Source organism: Mus pahari, chromosome 9 (genome assembly GCF_900095145.1).
Source record: "Mus pahari chromosome 9, PAHARI_EIJ_v1.1, whole genome shotgun sequence".
NCBI classification, from domain to species: Eukaryota; Metazoa; Chordata; class Mammalia; order Rodentia; family Muridae; genus Mus; species Mus pahari.
In genome coordinates, this window is record NC_034598.1 from 7,468,436 (window position 1) to 7,494,388 (window position 25,953).

Consider the following 25,953-nt stretch of genomic DNA (forward strand, 5'->3'; position numbering starts at 1 on the left):
CAGCCTAGGGGACTGCCTCTATCAGCCTGGGGGACTGCCTCCATCAGTCTGGGGGACTGCCTCCATCAGCCTGGGGGACTGCCTCCATCAGTCTGGGGACTGCCTCCATCAGTCTGGGGACTGCCTCCATCAGCCTGGGGGACTGCCTCCATCAGTCTGGGGACTGCCTCCATCAGCCTGGGGAACTGCCTCCATCAGTCTGGGGACTGCCTCCATCAGCCTGGGGGACTGCCTCCATCAGCCTGGGGGACTGCCTCCATCAGCCTGGGGGACTGCCTCCATCAGCCTGGGGACTGCCTCCATCAGTCTGGGGACTGCCTCCATCAGTCTGGGGACTGCCTCCATCAGTCTGGGGGACTGCCTCCANCTCCATCAGTCTGGGGGACTGCCTCCATCAGCCTGGGGGACTGCCTCCATCAGTCTGGGGACTGCCTCCATCAGTCTGGGGGACTATCTCCATCAGTCTGGGGGACTATCTCCATCAGTCTGGTCAGAGGGCACGGTCTTAAGTGCTACTGGAAGTGGAAGGCCCAGCTTTATGTGCCTGGTGCCATTCTGGGCAGCAAGCCTAGCCTATGTAAGAAAAGGAGTGGAGCAAGCCACTGAGAAGTGCCCCTCCGTGGGTCCTGCCTGAGTTCCTGCCCTGACTTCCCCAGGGATGGACTGTGTGTGACCTGTAACCAGATAAACCATCTCCTCCTCTATTCAGTTTTGCTCAATATTTATCACAGCGACAGAAAGTTACAGTGTATGTCACAATAATCTTTATCTTTCCTTCCTACACTTTGGTCTCTTACCTGGCATAAATGGAGTGATCCTCCTCCGACAGGCTACTGGAGAGACTGACTCCGTACACTTCCTTCATGGGCTGGACCGCAGTCTAGAGTTTTAAGCACAAGAACTGGTTAGAGTCGTCAGATATTCCCCATGCTAATATCCCCAGACATAAGGAAAATGAGTCTAAGAATTTTTCCATAAAAGCAATAGTACATTTTTTTTTCATATTTCTCATCAAGCTTCAGTTGATGGCTTTCAAAAACTCAGTTTGTTGGGTTCAGTGGCTCATGCCTATAATCCTGGGAGTTGAAAGGCTGAGGCAGGAGGATTGGAGTAAATCTGAGGTTCATCTGAATTACATAGTAAGTTCTAGCACAGCTAGAGGCACAGTGATGTAGCGTGCGACCCTGCCTCCAAACAAAACAATAAAAAGTACACCCCCAAACAAATACAGACCCCAAGAAAACTATGATTCTTGTTTCTTACTAAAATGGCTTAGTTTAAGGCTTTTTATAAATGTGCTAAATAAACATGGCTGCTGTATATAATGTAGGAGTTGGCAATTTATTTTTTATTTTTTCTGTCAAAGGCCAGACAGTAAATAGTCTAAGCATGTTGGGTTACACAGCTTCTGCTGCTGCTACTCAACTCTGCCATAGAGTGTGAGCCACCATATGCAACATGAGTAGGCAGGGCTGGTTTCCAAAATAACTTGATTTTCACAAACATCAAGTGGGCTAGATTTGGCCAATGTCACTCCACCAACTCCTCAATTAGCAGGATGACTTCTTACGGCATTGTGACCTTTAGCTATTTCTAGAAAGCAACTGTTTCTGTCCACTTGTTTTCCTTACTAGATTAGTACATGGATTTGGACAGGGCTCATTCCCACCAGGGCTATCAGGACTGTGGGGGAGCCAGGTCCAAGCCTGCATGCCAAGTGTCCAGTGGGGGATAACAGGCACCGAGTGGGTGGGATGCTCAAGGAAGGATGGGCCTCTCTTAAAGCTTCCCACGTGGTAAGAAACTTACCACAACAAAGAGGGGGTCTACACACAATGCAGCCATCCTATGCCTCACCCAGGGCACTGCACTAAAGCAGTGTGAGTTGCGTAACATGACATTTTCCTGCTCTCAGCCTTTTAAGCAAAAGCAGAATTTTAAAGATCATTTTCCAGAGCCTCAGGCTAGATCACACATGCTTCCCTGCCCCCGCACCTCAGTCACTTTGGCACTGTCTCCAGTATCCGTCATCTTTACAGGAGTGGATCGCTGAGAGATGGAGCCTTCATCTTCCCGGTCGGTGCCAGAGTCATCCTCGGAGCTGCTGGACACGGCCTCCTCGCTCGGGGGTGGCGGGGCGCTGGCTGCCGTCTTCCGCTGGAGGACAGCCTCCTCTCTGGTGTTTTTGTTCCTTTGAGGAGATGGATATGAGTGTGAAGCATCAAGCTGAACCTTTAACCATCACTGCGGATGGCTGTGGCCCGAGCCAAAGTCCAAGCAAGCACAAGGCTATTCGAGAAGCTAGTGTCAAGTCACATTTAAGAGGAAAGCACAGTATTTATCTACACATAACAAAATTGCTGTAATTAAAAAATATGCCAGGCTGGAGAGATGGCTCAGCAGTTAAAAGCACTGACTGCTCTTCCAGAGGTCCTGAGTTCAAATCCCAGCAACCACATGGTGGCTCACAACCATTTGTAATGGGCTCTGATGCTGTCTTATGGTGTGTCTGAAGACAGCAACAGTATATCCACATACATGAAATAAATAAATAAATCTTTTTTTTAAAAAAAAGCCAACCATGGTAGGAGAGGGGCAGAAGCTCTCTCACCACTGGCTCCCGTAGCATCTTCTGGGAACTGAAAATGGGATTGTCTACATTTCTAATTCAGAAAGAGGACTATGGTTGAGATCTTACAGCTTGTGATGTGGGAGCTGGGGTTGGAACTCAGAGACCACTTGCAGAACAGGGGTTTTACTGACTGAGCTGTCTCCCCATGCCCTGCCCCCTACTGTTAAAATAGTTCACTATATGTTACTAAAACCATAGCAATACATAGAAAAATCTCAGGAAAGAAAAAAAGGCAATTTATCTCACCAGAGTTAGATATTATAAAAAAACAAACAACAACAACAACACCATTCTGACCTTCTCCACCTAAAACCTAATCTGACAGTATCTCTGTGCTGAGCTCCCATCCAGCTGTCCAGATGTTTATCTGTCCCAGGATCACCTTGGGTTTAAACTCCTCAACATTTTCTTTCTTTCTTTTAAACTCTTAGCATCTGCTCAGGGCTTAATGTGAAACTCCTGAAAGGTCATGGGTTTAAGGCACAGAAACGATGCATCTGGAAAATATTTGTACATGACCCCATGTGTAAATTACACGCAACTAAAATCCAGTTGGGTTTACAATCCTAAATACAGGTGGGATACTGTATCTACAGTCTTGCCATGATTCCCACTCCAAGTTAAGGAGCAATGTTACCACTGTAACAGGCAGGTCATAGGCAAATGATAGTCTTTGATCGGAACACTACACATTTCACTCCAGTCTCTCAGTGGGAAGATGCAAACACGGGAGGGGGGATCCCTTCATGTGATTAGATATAGAAATGTTCTTCCTGCAAACAATGTTATAGTTCTCAGCTATAGTACGCTTGCTTTTACATTCAACTAAAATCAATACAATAAATAAAATAAGCACAGATTTTAATTATTTTATTCTGAGAAACAAAGAAAGCTGGGTTAGTTATAGAACATCTACTCCTCATCTTTATACCACATGTTATGCTAAAAATTTAAATGAATAGAACATACCATGTTGCTGAGATTACAGTAAGTTCTGTTTCCAACAGTGAGCATCTCTCTGACCCCAGTGCTAGAAATGAGCTACCAATATAGATACGACAGACAGACTGTAATGATGCGACTTGACATTGTCAGTTCTGGATGGAAATATTACTGCAAGTACTATTTTACATGACTCTCTAAATTTTCATTCTATATGCAAATCTTACCCCAGTACAGATTTTCCAGTTTCATCTGGTTTTCGCACGGTAAATGGACTTGGATCAATACCAACAGTTTTAGGCATAAAATCACTAGAAAAAGATGAAGATGTTAAAATACTGCATAACTCACTGTCTATGTAGATGATCCTGGCTCGCTGTTTTCTGCTAACCTTGCCTCTGTGGCTATACATATTCTAACACAAGTACTCATGAGCACTTCAGCTGATGGGGCTCCCAAAGCTCATGAACTAATAGCTCTGGGTGATGTCCTTGTGACTATGGTGACTTCTCTCATAGAGGAGCTGAGAAGTTTTGAACATAGAGCTGTGTTTGCTGGAAAGCGATGATATCCCAGGCGTGCCAAGGATGCAAACCATCTGGCTCGGCACCACAGTTAGTTCTCAGGTGCACAGACCAGTGGCCAGAGCTGCTCAGGTCTGTGCACTTAACTTTAAGCCAGACCACTGGAGGATGTAGATGTAATGATTCAAAGAACAGGGGCATGCATGAAAAGGGCAGCAGCTACCTCATTAAAGCAGGGTTCACTCACATACCACTGTGGGACGCTTCACAGAGAAGCTGACCTAATGGCCACTCATTGAGCTAAGCCCAAGTCCCTTCCTTAGCATCAAGGTCTATCTTCCTGTCACCGTAGAAGCCAGGCACATCACAACTGGGCCAACAGGGCAAGAGTTCTGTGAGTTCTGCTAAGATCCCTGGCTTTTGGTATTTCTCCCACACTGTGCCCAGGTGCTACTCCCCAAGCCCCTGGAAAGAAATAATCTTGGGTCTGCTTTAAAATGTCTATCAAATTTTATCTTATTATTATTCTGTTTTGTTTTCCCAAGACAAGGTCTTACTGCATAGACAAAGCTGGCTTTGAGCTCACTCCATATCCCAGAGTGGCTGTGAACACACAATGTCCTTGCTTCTCCCTCCCAAATGCTGAGTTGACCGACTTGGGCCACCTCACCAAATGTCTATTGAATAGTCTGGAAATGTCTTGGCAATGCAATTGCATTTTTCTTTGTTTCTAAATATATAGAGAGGATGAACAGGAGGGGAGGAAATGAAGATGAAGAAGGAAAAGATGAAGAAGGAGGAGAAGAAGGAGGAGGAGGAGAAGGAGGAGGAGAAGGAGAAGAAGGAGAAGGTATCCGCACATTCCATGAGTGTGAATTTGCTTACTCACTAAAACCTATGTGTAGCCCACACTCTGCTGCTGTTACAGGCACTCCCAGGCACATGTCTGTAGGGAGCAGCGCAAGCCTGAGCAACCCAGTTCACAGGTTCCAGAAGAGGTTCAGCAGGCCTGAACGTGGGCTCCGTCTTGCTATCACTGAAAATGAATGTCTATTCAGGGCTACGTTTTCATATCTGTGTGTCTTTTCTGTTGGGCATCTTTCTGTTTAAAACTGTCCCTGAGCACAAGGCTATGGCTATATAGTGTTTCTAACAATAAGAAACCTGTGGTGAGCCTTGTGGAGAAAACGGGCATTAGATAAGCTACACTGCCTTAGCTATTAACACAGTGCCGGGAGGAAGGGAGGGGAGAGAGAGAAGAGGAAGGGGAGGGAAAAGGAGAGGAGGGGAGGGGAGGGGAGGGAAAAATTCTGAGTTGATGACAAATTACATCTAGCACGGGAGAGATTTCAACTTATCAAATAAGAACAATTAACCCAGTTAGTAATGAGGAATTTGAGGTGACGGGCTCCCCATCACAGGAGACATTCTGACTTCTCAAGGCCCCATCTCTGAGCAGCTTGCAGAACAGAAATACCTCTATGAACTAGAGAAATGTGAGTTTCTAGTGCTTGCAGTTCTGAGGTACCCACGACATACCGTGCTGAACTTGTCATGGCCAAGCAAAAGGTGTCATCAAAACTACTCAGCTCATACGGCCGGAAGAACTCATTGTGAATATCAATCTCTTCTTCCCATCTGTGAAATTTCTTCACCATCAACTTCTTTAAGTTTGCAGCACAGATAACTGAGAAATACAACTTCCTGTTACTAAATCACTAGTAGAGTACCTCCAGCACACGTGTGCAATACCATCAGTGCTCACGGAAGGCCTTGTCACAGCCTGTACTGGACACAGCTTTGACCCAGTTTTCTCAGCTCCAGTTCCTAGTAATTACTCAGGAAAGAGACTCCTGCACAAAAAACAACTCAGATCTGCCTGTAGCAGCTCTAAGAGGAGTCCTGGGAAGCCCAAGGCAGGAACAGAATCACTTCAGAAAGTTAATGACTCTTTCCCTTAAGTCCATTCTACTCTTCAGTCCTTCCCTTATACAGTCTACCTTAGTCAAGCAAACAGTAGCTCTTCACTAAGTTTCTGCTGCCATTCACATTCTATTAATAGTCATTGGTAAAGTCCTGTCTGGGCCAGGTTGGTGGCTCTGTAGGTAAAGGTGCTTTACAGTCAAGTCTAACGATGTGCACTCCATCTGGGAACCCTCATGATAGATTCCATGATTTCCACACACCTTCCATGACACACCTCCCCATACATGTGCGTGGCCACACAAACATAAAATAAAGCGCTTTCCTTTCTCTAAAACAACCAACCTACCTTAGCAATATTATTAGTGATTCTGTCCAGAGTTTCAAGGTGCATACTTGGGAGATGAATTAATAATTTAATAACCTTGGGAACCTGTTCTGAACTTCTCCAAAGTTCAGAAGCATAGATCAAGTAGACTCGCCACCTGCTACACTTTTTCAAGTGGTAAATTGGTTGCCCAAAATCAAAATAGTAAATTACCAAGATAGTCACAGGATGGGGACCTCACTCTCTCGATCTACTTAAACTTGGAAACACTGTTCTAATGCACAGTACATTTTAGTGTATTCCTTTATATAATTTCTCCTGCCTTTCTTACACATTAATAAAATTTAGTTTCAATGTGATTAGGATACATATATAAAAATATATGTCCTCCTTATAAGTGTGCCCTTACTTCCTCTTCATCTCTCTAAAACACCATAGAAAAATTTAATATTTAATATAATGAGTCCTAATTGAAAATGAATCATTATGTCAACCAAACGTTTGCACAGCTTATCTAATAAGTATAAGCCACAGCACACGGGGTGGGGCCTGCTCAGAAAAAAGAAGATGCTAAGAGATCTATGGTCCCCTAACAAAACAGCAACATAGTAACTGGTCAGCTTCTTTTACAATATAGCGCATCAAATGCTTTGATNCTTTCAGCCATAGTTTCAAAATATGTGGCAGAAAATGTGAAAGAGAGGCAGGTACTCACCTTCATCATAAGGCAGCGGCAGATGCTTCACCACCTCTGGCGTCCACCAGTAAGTATAACTGCAAAAGCCAAAGGGACAAGGGGACCAAACATAAATGCTGGCTTTCTACAAGCCACCAAATAAAACCCTCGGCTTTCTCCTTCAAAGGTCCTTTTTCCTCCTGTGATAGCACGTTTGGAGAGCTGTTGACTTAGTAGGTCTTCATACTTAGTAGGTCTTCATACTTAGTAGGTCTTCATACTCTGAACTGCTTCTCATGCCTTTCATCTCTACCAGAGATTTACAAAATGCCAACATACTCTGCTCTTGCTTAGTCTTAGCTAAAAACAGATTCTCCTAAGCTATGCAGGTTGCTCCTCTAGAGACACCGGCACCTGGCAAACAGTGAGGCCATGACCCAAGTCTTGTCACTGAGCGCTAAGGCTGCGTTTCCATATGGGGTAGTTAATGAAGCCGTTCAATGAAGACATCAGGGAATAGATGGATAGAAAAAAAATTTTTTTTTAAAGTTCCCTTAGGGCACAACCTGAGTGCTGTTCATTTTAGCTGAGAACATGGACCGCTTATGAGCAGAGGCCAGATTCAGGGTAGGGAACTTCAACTGTCTGGCCTTTTCTGGGAGATTCATCTCTGACATACTGAGAGAACTGGAACAAGTCCTGAGACCCAGAATTTAATTGTATATCAGATTCTAATGAAATAGAGATTCTAGTAGAAGAAAGAGCTCTGTCTGAATTTTTATGCACTAGAAAGTAAATTAATATACACAAATGTAAAAGAAAGTCAGATTTCCAATTGTTTAAAAATAAAGCCTATGGCCCAAAAATACTACAAAGAAAAATTAGTATGATGGGTTTTAAAAGATAAAAATGCTGAGATTATGATCTTGAGTATTCCTAATTATGAAAAAAGTGGAGGAACACCCAAATGCTACAGGCAGGGATCTCCCGGAGACGGCAAGCTGAACCCACTGGGAGGGACAGGCAAAGGAGCAGGGAGCTGGGAAGCTGGGGTGGGAGTGTGCTGTCAGAGGAAAAGCCTTCCTGGAGGCTGATCGGGTTTTTGTCCAAATCCTCTGAGCCCAGTTATTCCTTGGCCTTCCTACAAATCAGATCTGAGTCAGAAGACCGGCCTGGGAGCCCTAAGGCTTTTACAAGCCACCAGGGGCACTGAAGAAGGTTTCCAAGCTGCCTCCTCAACAGCAAGGCCCGGGGACACGAAAAGAACAGAGAAGAGATAAGCCTGCTGCCTGTAGGGACTTAATCCAATTGCTCAACATTCATCGATCACTTACACTGTATCAGACCCTGACCTAAGCATTCAAAGAGCCATGCTGAAAATAACAGCAGCACACAGGGTAAGAGGGAGCGTGTACAGTGGAAGGGGAGGGAAGCAGTGGACCAGCTCTAGTCAATGTCCTGGGGCGGGTGAGATCTGAACCTTACTCCGTCAGAAGTGGTTAAGCTCATTCCTGATGCCCCAGAGTGAGAGGAATCCAGACCCCAGCAACCAAGTCAGCCAAGGAGACCTCAATCCCAGCTAAACTAAAGAATCACATTTTCCATAGAAATCGGTTGTGAGAAACCTAAAAAGGTAAATTCACATTCAAATAAGCTACATTCATACCAATTTCATTTACTTTTTTGGGCAGAGAATTAGGTCAGAGAAAGGCACAGACGAACTGTCAGAGGGTGGGGTCTGCAGGGGCCCACATGCACATAAGGCAGAGTAGGTGTATCGTCTATTCCCTGATGACCTAGCCCAGGCAAAGGAAGCCGAGAGAAGGTATCATACAATCCAGAAGGAACTCACTAAACCTATGTTGCTTACAGTTTGTATGCTTAGGAAAAAGAAGCAAACATTTCCTAAGGAATGAGTCTTAATGTAGAACACACTACACAGACGTGGTGCTTTGGATGGGAATGGTCCCATAGGCTCACATATTTGAATGCTTGGTTTCCGGTTGGCGGACTGATTTAGGAATCATTACAAGTGGCCTTGTAGGAGGAGGTATGTCACTGTGGGACAGTTTTGAGGTTTCAAAAGCCCAGGACAGGCCCAGTCGCCCCCCTCTTCCTCTCTTTCTCCCCCTCTCTCCCTCCCTCCCTTCCTCCTTCCCCCTCTCTACCTCTGTCTGTCTGTCTCCCTGTCTCTGTCTCTCTCTGTCTGTCTCTCTCTGTCTCTGTCTCTTCCCCTCCCTCCCTCTCTCCCTCTCCCTCCTTCCCTTTCTCCCCCCACCTCTCTCTCTGCCTCCTGCTGTCAATCAGATGTAAGCTCTCAGCTACTGCTCTGATGCTCTGCCTGCCTGCCTGCCTGCTTGCCACCATGCTCCTTGCCATGATGGTCACAGACTCACCTTCTGAAATTGTAAGCAAGCCCCCCAATTAAACAATTTATTTTATTTTATATGTTGCCTTGATCATAATGTCTCTTTACAGTGACAGAAAAGCTAACTGAGACAGATAGACAACTAGAATTAAGAAATACCTTTGTCTCAGTGAGTTGAGACCAGGCCACAGGTTTAAAACCATATTATTAGAGTGCATTTCCTTAAGTAATATAAAATGATTTTAAGAATATTTTCTAAAAAGCCTAAGTCCTGGGTGTGTCTCAGAAATAAAGAAGCCCATGAGAAAGACAAGTCCTGGAGAGGTTGGACTGAGACAGAGAGGATGAGAGGACCAAACAAAGGACAAGGACAATCTCATACCTCCAACTGCCACCAGGCATATTTGCTCACAGATAAGATGTCTGCACAGGGTATGAAACTGCCTTGGGGCAAGGGGTCACAGAACAGGAGACTGAATATTGGAGAACTTCTTCCATTGTGTACAATACCTCATAAGTCATTCTTTTCTTTTCAGTCCCTCATACTGAGAGTGCTGAATTCCACTGGGTTACTTCCATCAAAGGAAAATTTAAGATGGATAGTCCCTAACATTCCTCATTACCTGAGATTTCCTATAAACAAGATATATGAACATCAACAAAGAAGCCAATGTCTGTGAGCAAGGCAGAGAACCATGGACAGGGTAACAGCATCCTTAAGACTGACAACTGCTAACCAATCCCAATCAAGAAGTACCACATAGTGTTAGATGGATGGAGTTGTAAGATGGCACACCACAACTTTTACTCAGCACTCTTCATACAAGATGAGATGAAGATGGCCAGCTGATTAAATCTGAAGAAGTATTTTATAGACTTAATATGATAGGAGTATTTAGCTAATAAAAAGGATGCACTTAATGACTTTTTCTTTCTTGAGGAAGCAGGCAAAGTGTATACCACTGCATGACCAGAATGATGACCATATGACTGCGTGATGTAGTTAAGGATGCAGTGCTTCTGGCGGGTAGGGAGCGATGCTGAGAACAGCTACAGTGAGTAAGTAGTCTTATACTTAATGGTGAACAAAGACTACAGACACCGAGTGGTGTCCGCAGTGGTCTCAGTCACCGACAAAAATCAAGCCAACCTGTAACCTCGACCAGAGACATGGCCACAAGCTTCGCATACACTTTAATGTCAACTGGAACACACAGGGCATGGTGGGCTGAGGAAGGTCAGCATGTAAGATTTCAGTGAAGCAGATCTCCATGCAAGGTGAGAAACAATTGTGCAAATGATAGTGTCAACAACCAGCTCCTTACAGGGGGCACATTCTAACCACAAACCTAGACCTGACAAACATAGGAGAGATGGCAACTCTGGATAGACAGGAAACTCACATACCAGACTGTGAGCAGGGCCAGAAAATCTCCCAACTCTAAAAATAAATGAAGTAATTAATGTGTAATATCTAAAAAACAGGCTGGGGACTATATAAACACTTCACTGGCATCTGAAGTCATATATCACATGTTGACCAGGCTTTAAGCCAAGGTTCAGTGAATGGTTTGAGCACTTCAAACACATATGGGGTTCAGAGTCACAGAGTGGGCTCTATGTCCCTCCCCCTGTTAGCAGTAAAAACATGACATCATTGGTAAACACAGTATAAGAACAGATGAATACATAACCAACCAATCATTGCTATTGCATCATATAAATGATGAAACAGTGCCCCAGTTTCCAGATTTTATGGGCATCCTGTATGGTTTTTAGTAAATACTTAAAAGTAGGGAATGTTTCCCGAGTGAGCGAGAGCAATACGAACAGCACCAGGAGTCACTGTGTGCTAAGGTGTGAAATGGCCTCATCCGATGCCCAGGGCAGCCGTTTTCCAGATCAGGAAGCAGAATCAGAGCAGAGGACTGACTGTCAACCACCAGGTGTGCCAGGGCCCTGGTCCTTCACGTTTGTGTTTCTCACTTATGCGTTGTGGCCATCTCCCGTAACCAGACAAGGCTTTCTGTGGAGGGACTGGGACACCAACCCAGCCACAGAACTTTCAACCTACAATGTGTCCTGTCTGAAAGGTGTGCTGAGGTAAGGGTGGCACAGAAGTGTGCCAATGACTGGTCCAACTTGAGACCCATGCCATGAGAAGGAGTCCACACCTCACACTGCCTGGGAGGAAGGGCTGTAGGAGCTAGAGGAGCCAAGAACCCCACAAGAACATGGCCCACAGAATTAACTCAGCAAGGTTCAGAGGGCCTCAAAAGACTAAAGCAGCAATCAATCTGTACTGTCTGACCTACTAGGCCCTCTACATACATGTAATGGCTGTGTAGCTTCATCTTCGTGTGGGAGTCCTAACATGGGAGTACAGGTGTCTCGGACTCTTTTTCTCCTGCTGGGGTACCTCGTCTGGCCTTAATATGAGGGCAGGGGCCTAGTGTTATTGCAACTTGCTATGCATGTTCAGTGGATATCCCTGGGAGACCTGCCCTTTCTGGAAGGGAAATGAGGAAGAGAGGATCTGTAGGAGGGGGGAGGGGAGAGACTGGGAGGATAGGAGGGAGGGGAAACTGTGGTCGGATGTAATAGATGAGAGAATAATTAGGTAAGTAAGTAAAAGCCTTGTGGGATCTACTGCCACCCATCTCCTTTCCACTGATGGAAAAGCCGGGTCTCAGGGGTAAGTAACCATATCCACGCCTGTTCTCAAGATCAGACTCGGCACCGTGTGAGCTAGGCTGAGCCCCGCACGCTTGCCTGATACTGCCTCTGGTTCAACTGTTCATTTATGTTGGGAATTATCCCGATGTAACAGTCATCAAAATACAGCTGGGTGACACTAAAAAAAAAAAAAAACCCAACCCAAATACTAACGGCATCTTAAAGTAACAAGCTCTGTTTCCGAGCAGTGTCAACTGGTGATTTAAACCAAGCAGGCTCCGTCTGCTACTGCAGAGGATAAAGAAGTACAGTAGAGTAACTGCTGGAGCCCTATTGTCTACCGTGATCAAACAATGTTTTCTGGGTCAGAAACTACTGCGTGTAACACTCCGGCTGAATAGTCTCAGCCACCACACATGCTCCCTGTACCTTAGTTCCCTATCTGAGGATATGGGCTGTAACACCGGCTTCCTTTTGCCCCCACACATAGGCCCCCAAAACCACCTGCTTCAATTATGTAACCAAAGGCAAGCGAGCCACTTCACACCTGTAAATATGTAGATCATTCCTGCAGCAGAGAATGAGTGCTGGTTGTTTCCATGTCGGATATTAATTGTTTCAGTACTGGGTAATTGCAGCATTTCAGAAAACCAACCACACTGACCCCTGGTCAGTTACCAGCAAAGCTAAGAGCAAGTGTTAAACACACTTCATTAAACATAATCAATTCAAAAGTTTTGTCAATAAGGTTGGTAATAATCATTTATTAACAATAACTATAATTTTAAAATGCACAGAGCTTCATTTATAGAGAAAAATCATGAATTAAGGTATTTATTCTAATATGAGCCAATGAACAAAAGTGCAAAGCCTGAGGCTTTGTTAACATTTTGAATATTCTTGTAGCAGCAGACACTTGCAACTACTCTAGTGGTTTTGATTGTCTGTGGTCTGAGCTCACAATGAGCAGCTTTGCTGTGTCTACCAGAGGCTGTGAGAAGGCACTGAGGGAGAGCTGACGTCACTACGTGCTTTCAGGGAAAAGGAGCATGTTCCAACTCCTTATATGTTTCTCAAGAGGCACCACTCATCATATCAGCACAGAACTCCTCACTTAAAACACGAAGGAGCCTGGTAGCTAAGTTCTCATGACAATCTGTGGGGTGTGCACCCAGCCATTCACATCTTGCACATGAGGAAAATGAGGGTCAGAGAGGTCACAGAAATCGTCTAACACCACACACCTATAGATACTCCAACTCAAATTCACACAATGTGTAAGTTCACATTACCTGACACCGTATTAAGCTGCTCTGGGGAAACTGTTCTTTTCAGAATGGTCTTATGGGCTAAAGGTGAACACACGCCCACTATGGAGGCCCGGCTGGCCTAAGCTTGCAGCAATCCCACCACCTTAGTCATCTCAGTGCTAAGATTAGAGCCAAGTACTACCATGCACGGCTCTTCTGAAAGTATCATCACTGATTTAACCGTAACCAAATGGCCTGCACTGGTGAATGCCGCCAGATGGCCAGATTGGCAGGAGCGGTTATCTGCCATAGTCTCTGCTTTAGGTTCCTGTTTGGACTATTAACCCAGAGCTATTTACGTTGGAAGAAAGAACATTGGAAAACATTTTGCGGCTTTAATGTAACAACGTAAGCACTGCTCAGCTCCCACACTCCAAGATGGGCTCCTTGAATCTTGGATTTCTTTCTTGCTTGCTTTAGAGGCTCTGCACCACACCCCACATCCAGATACATCTGGGAGATTTATCTGGATTTCAGGGACCATGCAGAACAACAAGCTACCAGTCATCATTTGCCAGAAATCACCAAGCCGAAAGCCACAGCACACATGCTAAGACTCATAGCTTTATGCTATGCACTCATGTCACACAACAGTTATTCAATACGGCGGCCACTGTGAGTTTACATGGTCGTCTAGGGGGACCGATACTCACCTCCTTCTGGGGGGTAAAAGGCTCATCGTGTTTTTGTGATGGAGGTAAAAGTCTGTGGGGAGTTCCCAGAGATGAGGTTTCCCTTCTGTGGGGTGGAAAACACCCAAAAACAGGTTGATGGAATCTTGTCTATCAGCATCTAAAAAGCAAAAAACATAGATTTCAGAAAACCCATTACTGACGCAGCCTCCCCAGGAGGACAGCACAGATGACATGGACCCAACTGTGCTTCCTACAGCAGAGCTCGAAAGAAGACACATTTATACTTCCAATTTCATACACACGTACACAAACCCAGTCATGCAAGATCTGCTTCTGAATGATGCTTCCCTCTCTCCTGATGCCTCTCTTAACACATGGGGCAGGGGAGAGACACTGCTTCTGGAATGTTAGCTTAGAAGTCACACAGTATTTAGAGTGGTCTTTTAAAATAAAAACTCACCTCAGGATTTATTAACTTATCTCAAGCAAGCCTGACACTTTGTTCTAAAGACAAGCAGGGCTATGGGGGAAATGACCCAATTCCTACAGAAATCTGCTGCGTGACCTTGACCAAGGCAGCTGCTCAGCTGCCACTCCAAACGCCCTTCCTCCAGCAGAGACTGTGTTTACAGCACTGCTGCCCTCAGCTGTAGGACTGGCCTCCTCTGTGACAATGACAACAGCAGCAGCACATGAAGAGCAGCCTCATCCCACTCTTCACCCACCTCAACACTGTCCTCCCACCGTGCTGTCAAGTGACAACCCTGCCTGGCACGTGCCCTCCGCACTTCTCCTCCTTATGCTTGGCAGTAAACAAGCACACTGAAATACTCTTCAGCCCGCCCTTTCGAGTTCACACCTTCCCCTCCCCGCTCCCTTTATCCCTTCCCCTCGTTTCCTTCTTGCTTTCTTGCCCCAGAGGCCTCAATAGCCAAGTGTTCCATGGATATTCATAACAGCCTCCTTCTGAAACAGTGGAGGACAAAGAAGGAAGCGGGAGTGCCCGCTGCAGGACCAGGACAATGAAGTGTATTTTCTTCTAACAGCTACAGTGAATATATACACCCGAAATCAGTTTTGAGTTATCTTATTTTCGAAAAAGCAAATGAAATGTCAAATATGTATGCCTATGATTAATATTTTGGCAGGAAGCATTCCATTAAACAGCACTTAGCCTTTTAGCCCAAAGTAATATGGAAAAGGGATGTGTTTGTATGCCGAGTGTCTTTGGGGCCTTCTCTTGATTTGCTGAGGGAAAACGAGTGTCACATGACACATGCAGCACCACCCCAATTTTTGCCTCAGCACACAGCACTGAAGCAAACACACTGTTCTTGTAGGAACTGTATCCTCTGTGCTTCTTGAAGAGACTTATGGCGCTTGATAATTCATTTCCTACAGTACCCCAGAATAGCTAATGTCACCTAAAGCAGCTTTTCGTTTTCCAGCCATGTTTTTGACGAGTCCCTCTCACCTTTTAAATGGCATCTTCCTTAAAACGTTAGTGAGTACAGTCAACACAGAGTAGGTGACAGAGGCACCGCATGCTCATGGGTAACCCTTCACAGATCACTGGGAGGTCCTGAAGCTGCCGCTGCTGGTGTCACAACAGTGTCTCTATGGTGGCAGTCACTTGAGCTTGGGCTACAAGGCCACCCTACAAGACTGAGCACTTGCTGAGCACTTCTTGTTGTTGTTTTTTCCTTATGATTTATTTATTTTATGTTTATGAGTGTTTTGTCTGCACATACATCTGCACACCAGAAGAGTGCATCCAGTCTCATGGAATTACACTTCAGACAGCTGTACACTGCCATGGAGTTGCTGGGAATTAAACTCAGGACCTCTGAAGAACACCCAGTGCTCTGAGCCATCTCTTCAGCCCGACTGGTTTTTTGTTTGTTTGTTTGGTTTTTTTTTTTTTTTCCTGGCTTTTTGAGACAGGGGTCTCACTATGTCATCCTGGCTATCCTGGAACTCACTATGTAGACCATTTTGCCCTTGAATTGCCAGCCTCCCAGGTGCTGGGATCAAAGGCCTGCACAGCTCTGGCCAGTTTGCCTGGGCGCCTTAAACTGTAAAATGAAGTAGCTTTTTCCTGCGAGGTGGAGCCTTTGGCCATGGTCCTCTGTCAGCGGCCAGTATGAAGACAAGTGAGTGCCTGCTTTTATACTCAATCACACTCTAAAAGCAGAACACCTAGAAGCTATTCAAATGCCATTAAGGACTAACAAGTTTTATTACTAATTATATTTAAATGACACAGACTGGATATAATAATTTTAAATTAATCCCCCACCCCACCCCCAAAAATTTGGAACTAAATTCTCTGTTATTCTAGTATTAAGTTTGTGATGAATAGCCTCTTTTACCAGTAACATAAATAATACTTATTTATCAGTTTAATAAATAGTATTTTGAACTGTTAGGGAGAAAAAAGAAAGAAATTAGACATCCATCTTGTACCACTTAATGAGAGAAATACTACTGGAATCTAAGAATGGCCCAGATCAACACGGATTAGAAGCAAGGCCAGCAACCCTGAAAGACAGCGGCAGAACCAATGAATACACAGAAATCTAGCTTCGCTATTTATCCACAAATTTTGGGCTAAACCACTTCTACCAAAGTGGTAAAGACTTCCAAGCTGAGTGTTCTCAGACTGTGCTGAAGGGAACATTAGCTGGTCAATCCTTTCTGAGGAAATCCGTCTGTGATGGGTTGAATGGGAGAAGCCCCCATAGACTCCTGTGTTTGAATGTGTGGCCCATAGGGAATGCCACTATTAGGAAGTGTGGCCTTGTTGGAGGAAGTGTGTCACTGTGGGGGCGGGCTTTGAGGTCTCCTGTGCTCAAGCTACACTCAGTGTGACACAGTCTCTTTTTGCTGCCTGCAGATCGAGATGTAGAACTCTCCAGCGCCATGCCTGCATGCATGCCTCCGTGTTCTCTGCCATGGTGATAATGGACGACACCTCTGAACCTGTAAGCCAGCCCCAATCCTGTGTCTCTTCACAGCAATGAAACTGAAACGATGACACCATGCCTGTGGGTGGCCTTGACTGTCAACCTGACTGGACGGAGAGGCTCCTAGATTAGTGAGGTACACCTGAGTTGGTCTGTGAGGGTCTTCCAAAGACTAGGCATCACTCGTGGTGGTAAAAAGTAGGCAGTAGGATTATTAGCAGGAGCAGGTCACTGGGGACACGTTCTTGGGAACTGTCCTGCCTGTCCGCATCCTGTCTCCTCCTCTGCTTAGATGGGAAAGTGCACCCTGACTAGACTGTTACTTTACCAAAGCACACAGGGCCAAACAAACACAGACAAACCCTACAAAGAGATGGACTACAGGAAATCTTTCATGCTTAGGCTTCTGTCATGCGTTTTGTCAGTGGTGAGACTCCTGCAGTAAGACCCTGAAAGGCATTTCTACCTCTGACCTAGAAATGTGCTTCTAAACTTCACACAAGCAAAGGTACAAGGGGAGCAAAAGGCTGGGTTCAAAGACCTTTGCTCTGGAGCATCCTGGACACACAATCACAATAACTAACTAACAGCACCATAATGCTACTAAGAAGCACATATAGAAGAACAGTTAACATCATAAAGCTTATTCACATTGTCACAAAGGGTATGAGCAGACTATAAATCACGTGCACAACAGGAGAAGTACAGTCACGCTGACCTAAACATGAGCTTGGAGATCATGATTGAAACTGACACATAATATGTTTAATTGAAAAGAAAGCAATCATTCTAGAACCTTCCATGTTCTTTATCGTAGATACAAGGTTAACAAGAACCTGGCTGTTGGGGTTTTACAATTTAGTAAGAAGCAGATTTGTGTGTGTGTGTGTGTGTGTGTGTGTGTGTGTGTGTGTGTGTGTGTGTGTGATGGGAGGAGCCAGGGGACAAGGTGGAGTAGTTAGGGAGGGGAGGAGGTTGTGGTCTACAGACCTAACTGCAAAGACCTGAAGGGAACCAAGCTGAGCAAAACCAGAGCAGGGTGAAGCCCAGGGAGGGCAGAGTGGTGGCAGCGGAAGAGCCAAGGATTACAGACAGATGGAACCACAGCCCGTGTTCCCAGGTCATAGGGAGAAATTTGATTTTAAAAGTAATGAAAACCCCAGGAAGTGTCTTTGTTTTTGTTTGTTTTGAAGAGAAGAGTGATAAGACTGATTTAACTTTATTTTTTAATCATTTTTAATTTTTTAAATATTTTATTGGCTCTGAATTCCACAGCATGGCCTCCAGTTCCACTCATCCTTCTGTCCCTTCATATCTACCCTCTGCCCTTGTGGCCTCCCAACAGAAGAACATGAAAAAACAAGACAACTCTTGTTATGGAAGCTGTGGTGTGTCAGTGTGTCACACAGTACACCCTTCTTTCTGTCTACACAGCTTTACTGCAAACGCTCATGGTCGAGAGTCATTGGTCTGGTTCGAGGCCACTGGCTTCTGCTACACTATCAACAGTAAACTTCACTGGGACTCCTCTCAGATACCCTGCTGTTGCCCTGTGTCACGGGGACCCTGCAGCTCTAGATCTGCAGGACCCACCCCTTCGTGTGCTGCAGCAGTGCATAGATGGGGTGGATGTTAGGGTGGGCCAGTTCAGAGCCCTGAATCTGGGTCTGTGTGGGTAGCTGCCTCGGTCAGCTTTCCCGTACTGACTTGACTTTAGAACATAGAAGTCAGGCTGGCTGCGAGGCACACGTGCCCGCATGTGGTGTGGGTGAGCAGGACAATGCTGAGTTAAGTGTGTGGTGGAGAGAGGAGAGGGAAGGGAAGCAGAACTAGGAACTGGAGGCCTGAGTAGTCTACACTGCCACCTGAGGCCACAGTGATGTCCTGGCCTGTGCCAACACGGAGGCCCATGTCAGGGTCCACGGCCGTGCAGGAGTGGGGTCTGTGTTAATATCCATGGGCCATGGTACCACCAAAGGCCGTTCAGACACCCCTGGCCTGGGGTGCCACATTGATGTCTAAGGGCTGTGCAGAGCTGTCTGTGACCCTCACCTGCAGTGTAGGAGAGCTGGCCCTGATCATGTGAGCATGGGAGAGCCAGCCCCACCCTCACCAGCTGCAGCACTCAGGAGAGCTGGCCCTACCCCTGTCCAGGACAGTGCCAGAGAGCTGGCCCTGATTACATGAGCAGGAGAGAACTGGTCTATCTTGCTGGCTGCTGCAGACAGGAGAGCTGGCTCTCATGGCTCAGCTGCAGGATAGCTGCCACCCAAGCCCAGATCCAAGGCTTTTGAGTTGGCCCTCCCCCAACATTTACCCCACCTATGAACTGCCAAAGCACATGAAGGGACAGGTCCTGCAGAACAAAGCTGCAGGGTCCCTATGATGCAGGACAACAGCAGGAGATCTGAGAGGAGTCCCACTGAGGCCTCAGTGTAGGCGGCCACGGCCCCTCCCCTGGGCTACCCGAAGCCGAACCTTAAAAGATGGCACCTATTGGCTATGGAGCTTGTGGTAAACAGGTGACGTGGCCTGCCGAGATTGAAATGGATGAGAGTATAAAAGGGCTTGTACCCCAGGGCTCGGGGGGCGATGAAGAGGGAGATGAAGGGGGAGATGAAGAAAGAAGCTTGCTGAATAAACTGCTGATTGAAGAACTGGTGGTTGCGTCTTTCTTGCTGGTCGAGAGCAGACGCGACACCCCAGTATTGATAGTGTAGCAGAAGCCAAAAGCCTGAACCAGACCAATGACTCATTGCAATGATCTTTTCAAGTAAAGATGTTTGGGCAAAGCGTATATTGTATGACACACTGGCTACATTGTCCAAAGCAAGATCTTTCTTTCTTTCCTTTTTGTTTTATTTATTTATTTATTTATTTATTTATTTATTTATTTATTTATATTTTTTGTTCTCTTTCGGGGGAGGTGGCAAGGGCAGAGGGCAGATATAAAGGGATGAGAAGGTGAGTAGGTTTAAGGTACATGGTGTGAAATTTAGAAAGAATCAATAGACAAGAAACCATGCTCAGCATAAGCAGTTCCTCTGGGGAAAATAAATAAACCAGACTGCCTACGACCAAGCAGCAGGGAGCGATAGTAAACTTAGAGATGAGTCAGAGCCACCGTAGCTTCTGAGAGGTTCGTTGCACAGACTGTCTGCTGTGGAGAGGGCTCAGGGTACAGCTCAGAAGCAAAATACTTACTTGGCACGTAAAAGCCCTGGGTTTGATCCCACTGTGAAAGGCAGGGAAGGGAGAAAGGGGGAGGGGAAGGCAGAAGAGAGGAGAAGATGGGAGGGGAGGGGGCAAGAAATAACAGAAGGCTCCCATTTGTATGTAGGACATAGAGTCAACAAGATTTTCTAACATAGGAGACTGTGGTAAGATGGCTGATAAGGAACCTGAAGGATTTAAGGATGGTTCTTAGATATGAGGTGGAAAAAAAATGAGTGGAGAAACAGGTTAAAGATAATTAAGAGTTTCTGGCTCAGAAATGGTAAATTTGAATGCGTGTGGTTGCTATGTGTGTGCATGAGCGTGTGGCGGGTATGTGATAGGTATGTTGTATGTGTGTGGTAGGTATGTATGGGGTGGGGGGGGTGATATGTGGTGGATATGTGTGGTATGTGTGTGTTGTTTAGGAGTCAAATCCAGGGCCTTATGCATGCTGGGCAAGGGCTCTACCAGTAAACCAAATCTCTAGCTTTTGTTTCTGTGAGTCAGGGTCTCACTGTGTAGCTTAACCTGGCTTTAAACTTGAACTCAAGACCACCCTGCCTTAGCATCCCAAGTGCTGTGATTACAGCACACCTCACCAAGCACAGCTACTCTGAGATTCATATATTAGAGAAATATGGTAGGAAAAGTATATATAACCTGGACCTAACACCTTTGTTCCCTAGTGTCTTACCTAGGAATATTTTACTTTGCATTGTAAAAGTTATTTTGCAAATATAACTGAATTACTCATAACAACTTCAAGATAACAGAAAATTTCTGAATTATCTGTAGTTGTGTGAAGCCTCTGAAGGCAGAAGAGGGAGGCAGAGGGGATCATATAGTAATCTGAAAGACAAAATAGATTCAGGGTGTCAACGAGGGCTATAAAACAGAGCGAGTCACGGGTAACCTCTGGGGTCATGAGAACATGGGGCCTCAGCCCTACAGCTGCATGGACTTCTGCCACCAGCTGGAAAGAGGCAGGAAGCCTGCACATCACTGCAGGCTAGCTGACGTGAGGGCTTTAGCCAGCTTTTGCGGCTTTCTCAGTAGAGAACACAGTTAGTCAACAGGAGGACGAGGCAGGCATGCAGATGGGTCGGATCATCAAATATATGAGGAGGCCCCAAGGGTAAAGGTGCAGAAGGGGAAGAGAGGGTAAAGGTTTAGACATAGAACAGCCACCCAGAGTCTGGGGAAAGAAGAAGTGTTGGCCCAGACCAAAGTTGAATGGGTAAGAGAGACAGAGAAGGAGCCAAGGAACACGGCAACATGGAGACTGCTGGCAATCCTGATATAGGTACAAGAGTCTGCTCAGGCCAGCAGAGAGCTGGGGCTGTAGCAGGAGTGGGATGTGGGGCTAGAGAGAGACGGGAGGTTGGACAGAAAACACTCCTGGGCTCTCGTTAACAGACGGGATGCAGAAGACAGGGAGAAACTGTGTGCAACAAGGATATACTATAGGAATGCAAGAGCAGGTTGCAACTTGGAACAGAGCAGAGGGCAGAGACACAGCATAAGGCAGGCTCTGTGCAGATACGCACGCTCTCTGCAGTTGGCAGGGAAGGGAAGTTCCCTTCCATGACTCTGAGTGGCTGGGCTTCAGGGTCACAGAGGAGAGGACAAGGCATGGAGCAGCCATTCTGGGGAGCTGGAGAAAGGGAACAGTGTCCTGAGACTGCCCCGCTGTCTGCAGTGTGCTCCCTCCAGCCTGAACTGAGAGAGACAACTTAGAACTTCCCCATCATGTCTAACTGCTGTGCTGGCACAAGGGGTGAAGAGACTTGGCTTTATCAGTTATCAATGGCTTTCCAGATGCTATGAGGACATTTTTTTGCAATTGTTTCTTTCTGCTATGGCCAAAGAATAGGGTTTACTCATTAAACTCTGTGTCATGTCAATGGCCTCGGAAGGTCGTCTCACTACCTGTGATAAGCTGAAGTGTTCTCCATGCATTCCCCCGCATGTTCCCTTTCAGAAATAAGCCAAAAAGGGAAATTGAGGGGTACCCGAAGAGCTCCTCCTGGCACTGGGGAAATCAGCTCAGTACTGCCTGTGAGTGAGCATGGCAGTCTTCACTTGGTGAGCATGCATTTTATTCTTCGAAATATGTTTGAAAAGAATATGGTCCACTTCTATGCATTTACTACACTTAAATTATACATATGCATTTTGTGTGTGTGTGCATGTGTGCTTATGTGTGTGCATGTGTGTATGTGTGTGTGTTCTATTATTAAGTACAGTACGCAGTCTGTTTTTTCCCCTTATAATAGGATTTAAAATCAAGATGCTGAAGCAAGAAACTACAAGCTTGGCAAATTTTAAATATTAAAAAGGGGGTGGGGGGACAGTTCCCCAGGGAATTAAAGGTCCTTCCTAGCATCTAAGGGAGATGCCTAGGCAGCTGTGCTTTTCCAGTAAGGCACCTTCCACACGCCTGGGAAAGCTGTCAGGCTGGAAATCAGCAGATGCTCTCTAGAGACAAAACCCTGAGCACACTGACATGTGACCTCGAGAACTGTTGCATGTGCATGCATGCGTGTGCATGTGTGTATTTGAGGTAGACCAGGCTATGTTTCCTAGGCTACATCCAAACTCATAGGTTGGACTGTCCTCCACCTCAGCTACCCCACTGGGGCCACCGGCCTGAAAAACAGCGTCTACCTGAAGCACAATTTTTAGAATGGGTCCTATTAGAGGTCCAAAGAGCAGTTCACACAGCAGCCATCTGTCTATACAAACTTAATTTCAATACTTCAGTGTCTTAATTCTGAATATCTTCCTGCTCGGCCCAGAGGCATCACGTAGGACTGACTGAAAGAAAACCTTTCTATACTCAGCATTATGTAATACTCAGTTATGACAATGTAAGGTGCACACCCCAGAGTCACCATGCTTCTTAAAATAAAGACGTGCTACAGCCGCGTTACTCATAGAGCCTTTCATAACATCTCACCCTCCAGTTTGCATAACTTGGCTGTACCGTTCTATCTGTACACACTGATCTCCACACCAGTGTTACCCTCTAAGTTGTGCCTGTCTTTCTAAGTCGTCTATATACCTACACTCACTTCTGTCTTCCAGTCTGGCTAAGCAGCCTTGGTCCTTACCTGTCAATCAGGATCCCCTTTGCAAGGGCAACGGAGACAGGAGAGGGCGGGAGGGTGGATGGGCGCTGCTTCTCGAAGAGCAGTCCTAAACCTTTATCACGGAAGCACACACCCAGGAGTCTGACCCTGCCGCTTACACTTGTAGCCTTCTGTCTTCTGTCTCCACAGAGATCTGGAAGCCTGGCCTCCACAATGCCAGGGAGTGTGACCATACTCAGAAACCGCATCTTTGTAGATATAATCCAATTAAGATGCAATCACACTGGGGTACGGCAGGCTCTGATCCAGTAAGGCTAGCTGGCGTCCCCACAAGAAAAGGAAAGGGATACACAGAAGAGAACGTCACGAAGACTAACCTCTCAACACAAGGAGTGAAGCGTGTGAGATGGCTGGAGGCAGAGGCTATAGGAGGGCCACTGGGCCAGTCAGCAGCCACCAAGGTCTGCCAGCCACCAGCAGACAGAAGCAAGGGCAGATTCTCCTCCATAGTTTTCAGTGGGAACTGCCCTGTAAGACCTCAGGCATCCACAGCTAGAAGACAGTGTCTGCTGGTTATGACAGCAGTTTAGTTATGTGCACAGGACGTGTGGTTTGCCTCTGACGAGTGGGCTCTGGCATGCAGTAAGATGTCCTTCTCAGGATTAAGTAACCTATGGGAAACTGTCCTTTCCATAGCCATTTGTGAAGCAGCAAGTGTCCTGTGCCCTCAGGACAAAAATGGAATCTGTCAACAAACACAAGGGCTTGGAGACGGCTCCTTCCCTAGCTAGGACTTCAAATGAGATGGCCCAATCACCATCCCAACTGCAGCCTTCTTACTCTAATACCCCAGCCCCACCCCCAACCGTGCCTGGCCCACTGACCCACAGAGACTGGAGACGATAGCGCGCTGCGTTACCTTGCTGTGCATGGTTCTTTGTTGCAGACAAACAGCCACAGCTGACTGACTTCCATTTGCTCTGGGCCTTGTAAATTTTGAAGCCTAGGGATATGTCTCAGGCTCCTATCACTCTGGGCACTCCTGTAACTCCCTCAGTGTGAGCACATGTATCATTTTACTTGAGAGAAGGCTTCCATCTAACCCCTGATCTGTGGCTGTCAGGGCCTCTTGGTCCTCCGGGGCAACTCACTAGCTAGGGCCCAGGCCAACCCAAAGCCGTCAGCCTGCTTCCATCTGGTTCCTTTTAAACACTCCTCTTCTGTAAGGTTTCCTCTAAGTATGCAGGCAGTTCTCAGCATATAGCACTCTCCTTAGCCATCCCTCTGCTGTAGATCTGATGTATAGCCATCCGGATCTGCAGGGAACACATGGGATCCCTCCAAAGCCAGTGCCTAGAGCCCACTGAAGCCTCTCGCTCTCTTCATTTGAGGTGAAGAAGTGGGAGTGAGGCACAGGAGAGCAACAGCAGTTCATCCCAGAGAACAACTTTACCTCCTCCCACAGTCCCTGAAGGTTTTGCCCCTCTTCCCTTCAAGAAAGGAAATCTCATAGAATCATCCACTGGGCTCTTTCTGGAGGAACTGTGTAGGGAAATGTGTCTCATAATCGCTTCAGCCTGTGATATGCATTATATACATTGACGACGGCTTCTGAACGGAGACAGGAAAAGGACCCCTGGAAACCTGGACTTGAAGGACTTAGTGCTTGGAGGTCATAAAAGTGTATGATTAGGTGAGTAATTTAGTGCTAATGTCATTATTCACTTCTAGCTGACATTTTTAAATTAAGTGACACATTCATAAATAACTACTTAGATGTTAACCCCTGTTTGAAAAAAATGATTCAACACTTTCCAGTTTCTACATTCAGAAACAGTGAAGGAAAAAGACACAAGGAGGAAGAGTCTAGAAAGCCAGCCCCGTCCATCACATAACTACTGCATCCTGAGTGGCAGAGTGCAACAGTGCCCCTCCCACTTTAAAACACGCTGGCAGACTGCCCGCAGAGGCTTTTGTGTTTAATCCCCAGCGCCCTACACATCAGGCATAGAGGGGCCCTCCTGCAATCCCAGCATTCAGGAAGATCAGAAGTTTAAGGTCATCCTCTGCTACTCGGCAAGATTGAGGCCAACCAGGGATATGTAAAACCAGTCTCAAAAAGGACCTTAATATTTACTTATTCATGTACTGAACAAATAGTTTTTGAGTACCTTCTAAGTCAAAGTCCATTTTATTTAAATTTATAAATAATTAAAACCTTATTTAAGTAAAGAGCTAAAAAGAGAAGAGTCCATATACCAGAAGAAAAGTAGCTGAAGTGTGAGCGGTAGAACCTCCCACTGCCGGGACTCACCCGAGAAGGCATTGCTGTAGTACCGGGACAGCGTCTGCATGATGTCCTTGGAGTGCTGGGTCCACGGCGCTATCTTTCTGTAGGTCTTCACCCGATGAACCAGCTGAGAGCCTCCATACTGCAGGGAAAGGGTGTCTCCATGGTCTTCATAGAGCTCCTCAAACAACCTACACAGAAGGAGAGCGCACATCAGGCACCGCTGTCACCAGGTCCACAATCCCAGCTTCCAAGGAGGCTGAGCCAGGAGGATCACAAGTTCAAGGCCTACTTGAAGTCAGTGAATTCTAAGGCAGTCTGAGTAAGTTGTTAGTAAGACTCTGTCCCAGAATGTAAAATGGAGAGACAGATTGG

General features: G+C 46.1%; 1 protein-coding gene across 2 annotated transcripts in view; it reads right to left on the bottom strand.

Moving 5' to 3' along the window:
* The window catches only part of Fig4 (FIG4 phosphoinositide 5-phosphatase), a 112,647-nt gene that overhangs the window by 38,103 nt on the left and 48,591 nt on the right, over positions 1-25,953 (bottom strand). For both annotated transcript variants that reach the window (XM_029542548.1, XM_021204720.1), the window contains 7 exons: positions 25,603-25,769; positions 14,033-14,171; positions 7,065-7,123; positions 5,638-5,785; positions 3,802-3,885; positions 1,996-2,191; positions 798-880 (listed from right to left, as the gene is read on the bottom strand). In XM_029542548.1, coding sequence (XP_029398408.1) covers positions 798-880; positions 1,996-2,191; positions 3,802-3,885; positions 5,638-5,785; positions 7,065-7,123; positions 14,033-14,171; positions 25,603-25,769 — 876 coding nt within the window. The remainder of the gene's footprint in view (positions 1-797; positions 881-1,995; positions 2,192-3,801; positions 3,886-5,637; positions 5,786-7,064; positions 7,124-14,032; positions 14,172-25,602; positions 25,770-25,953) is intronic.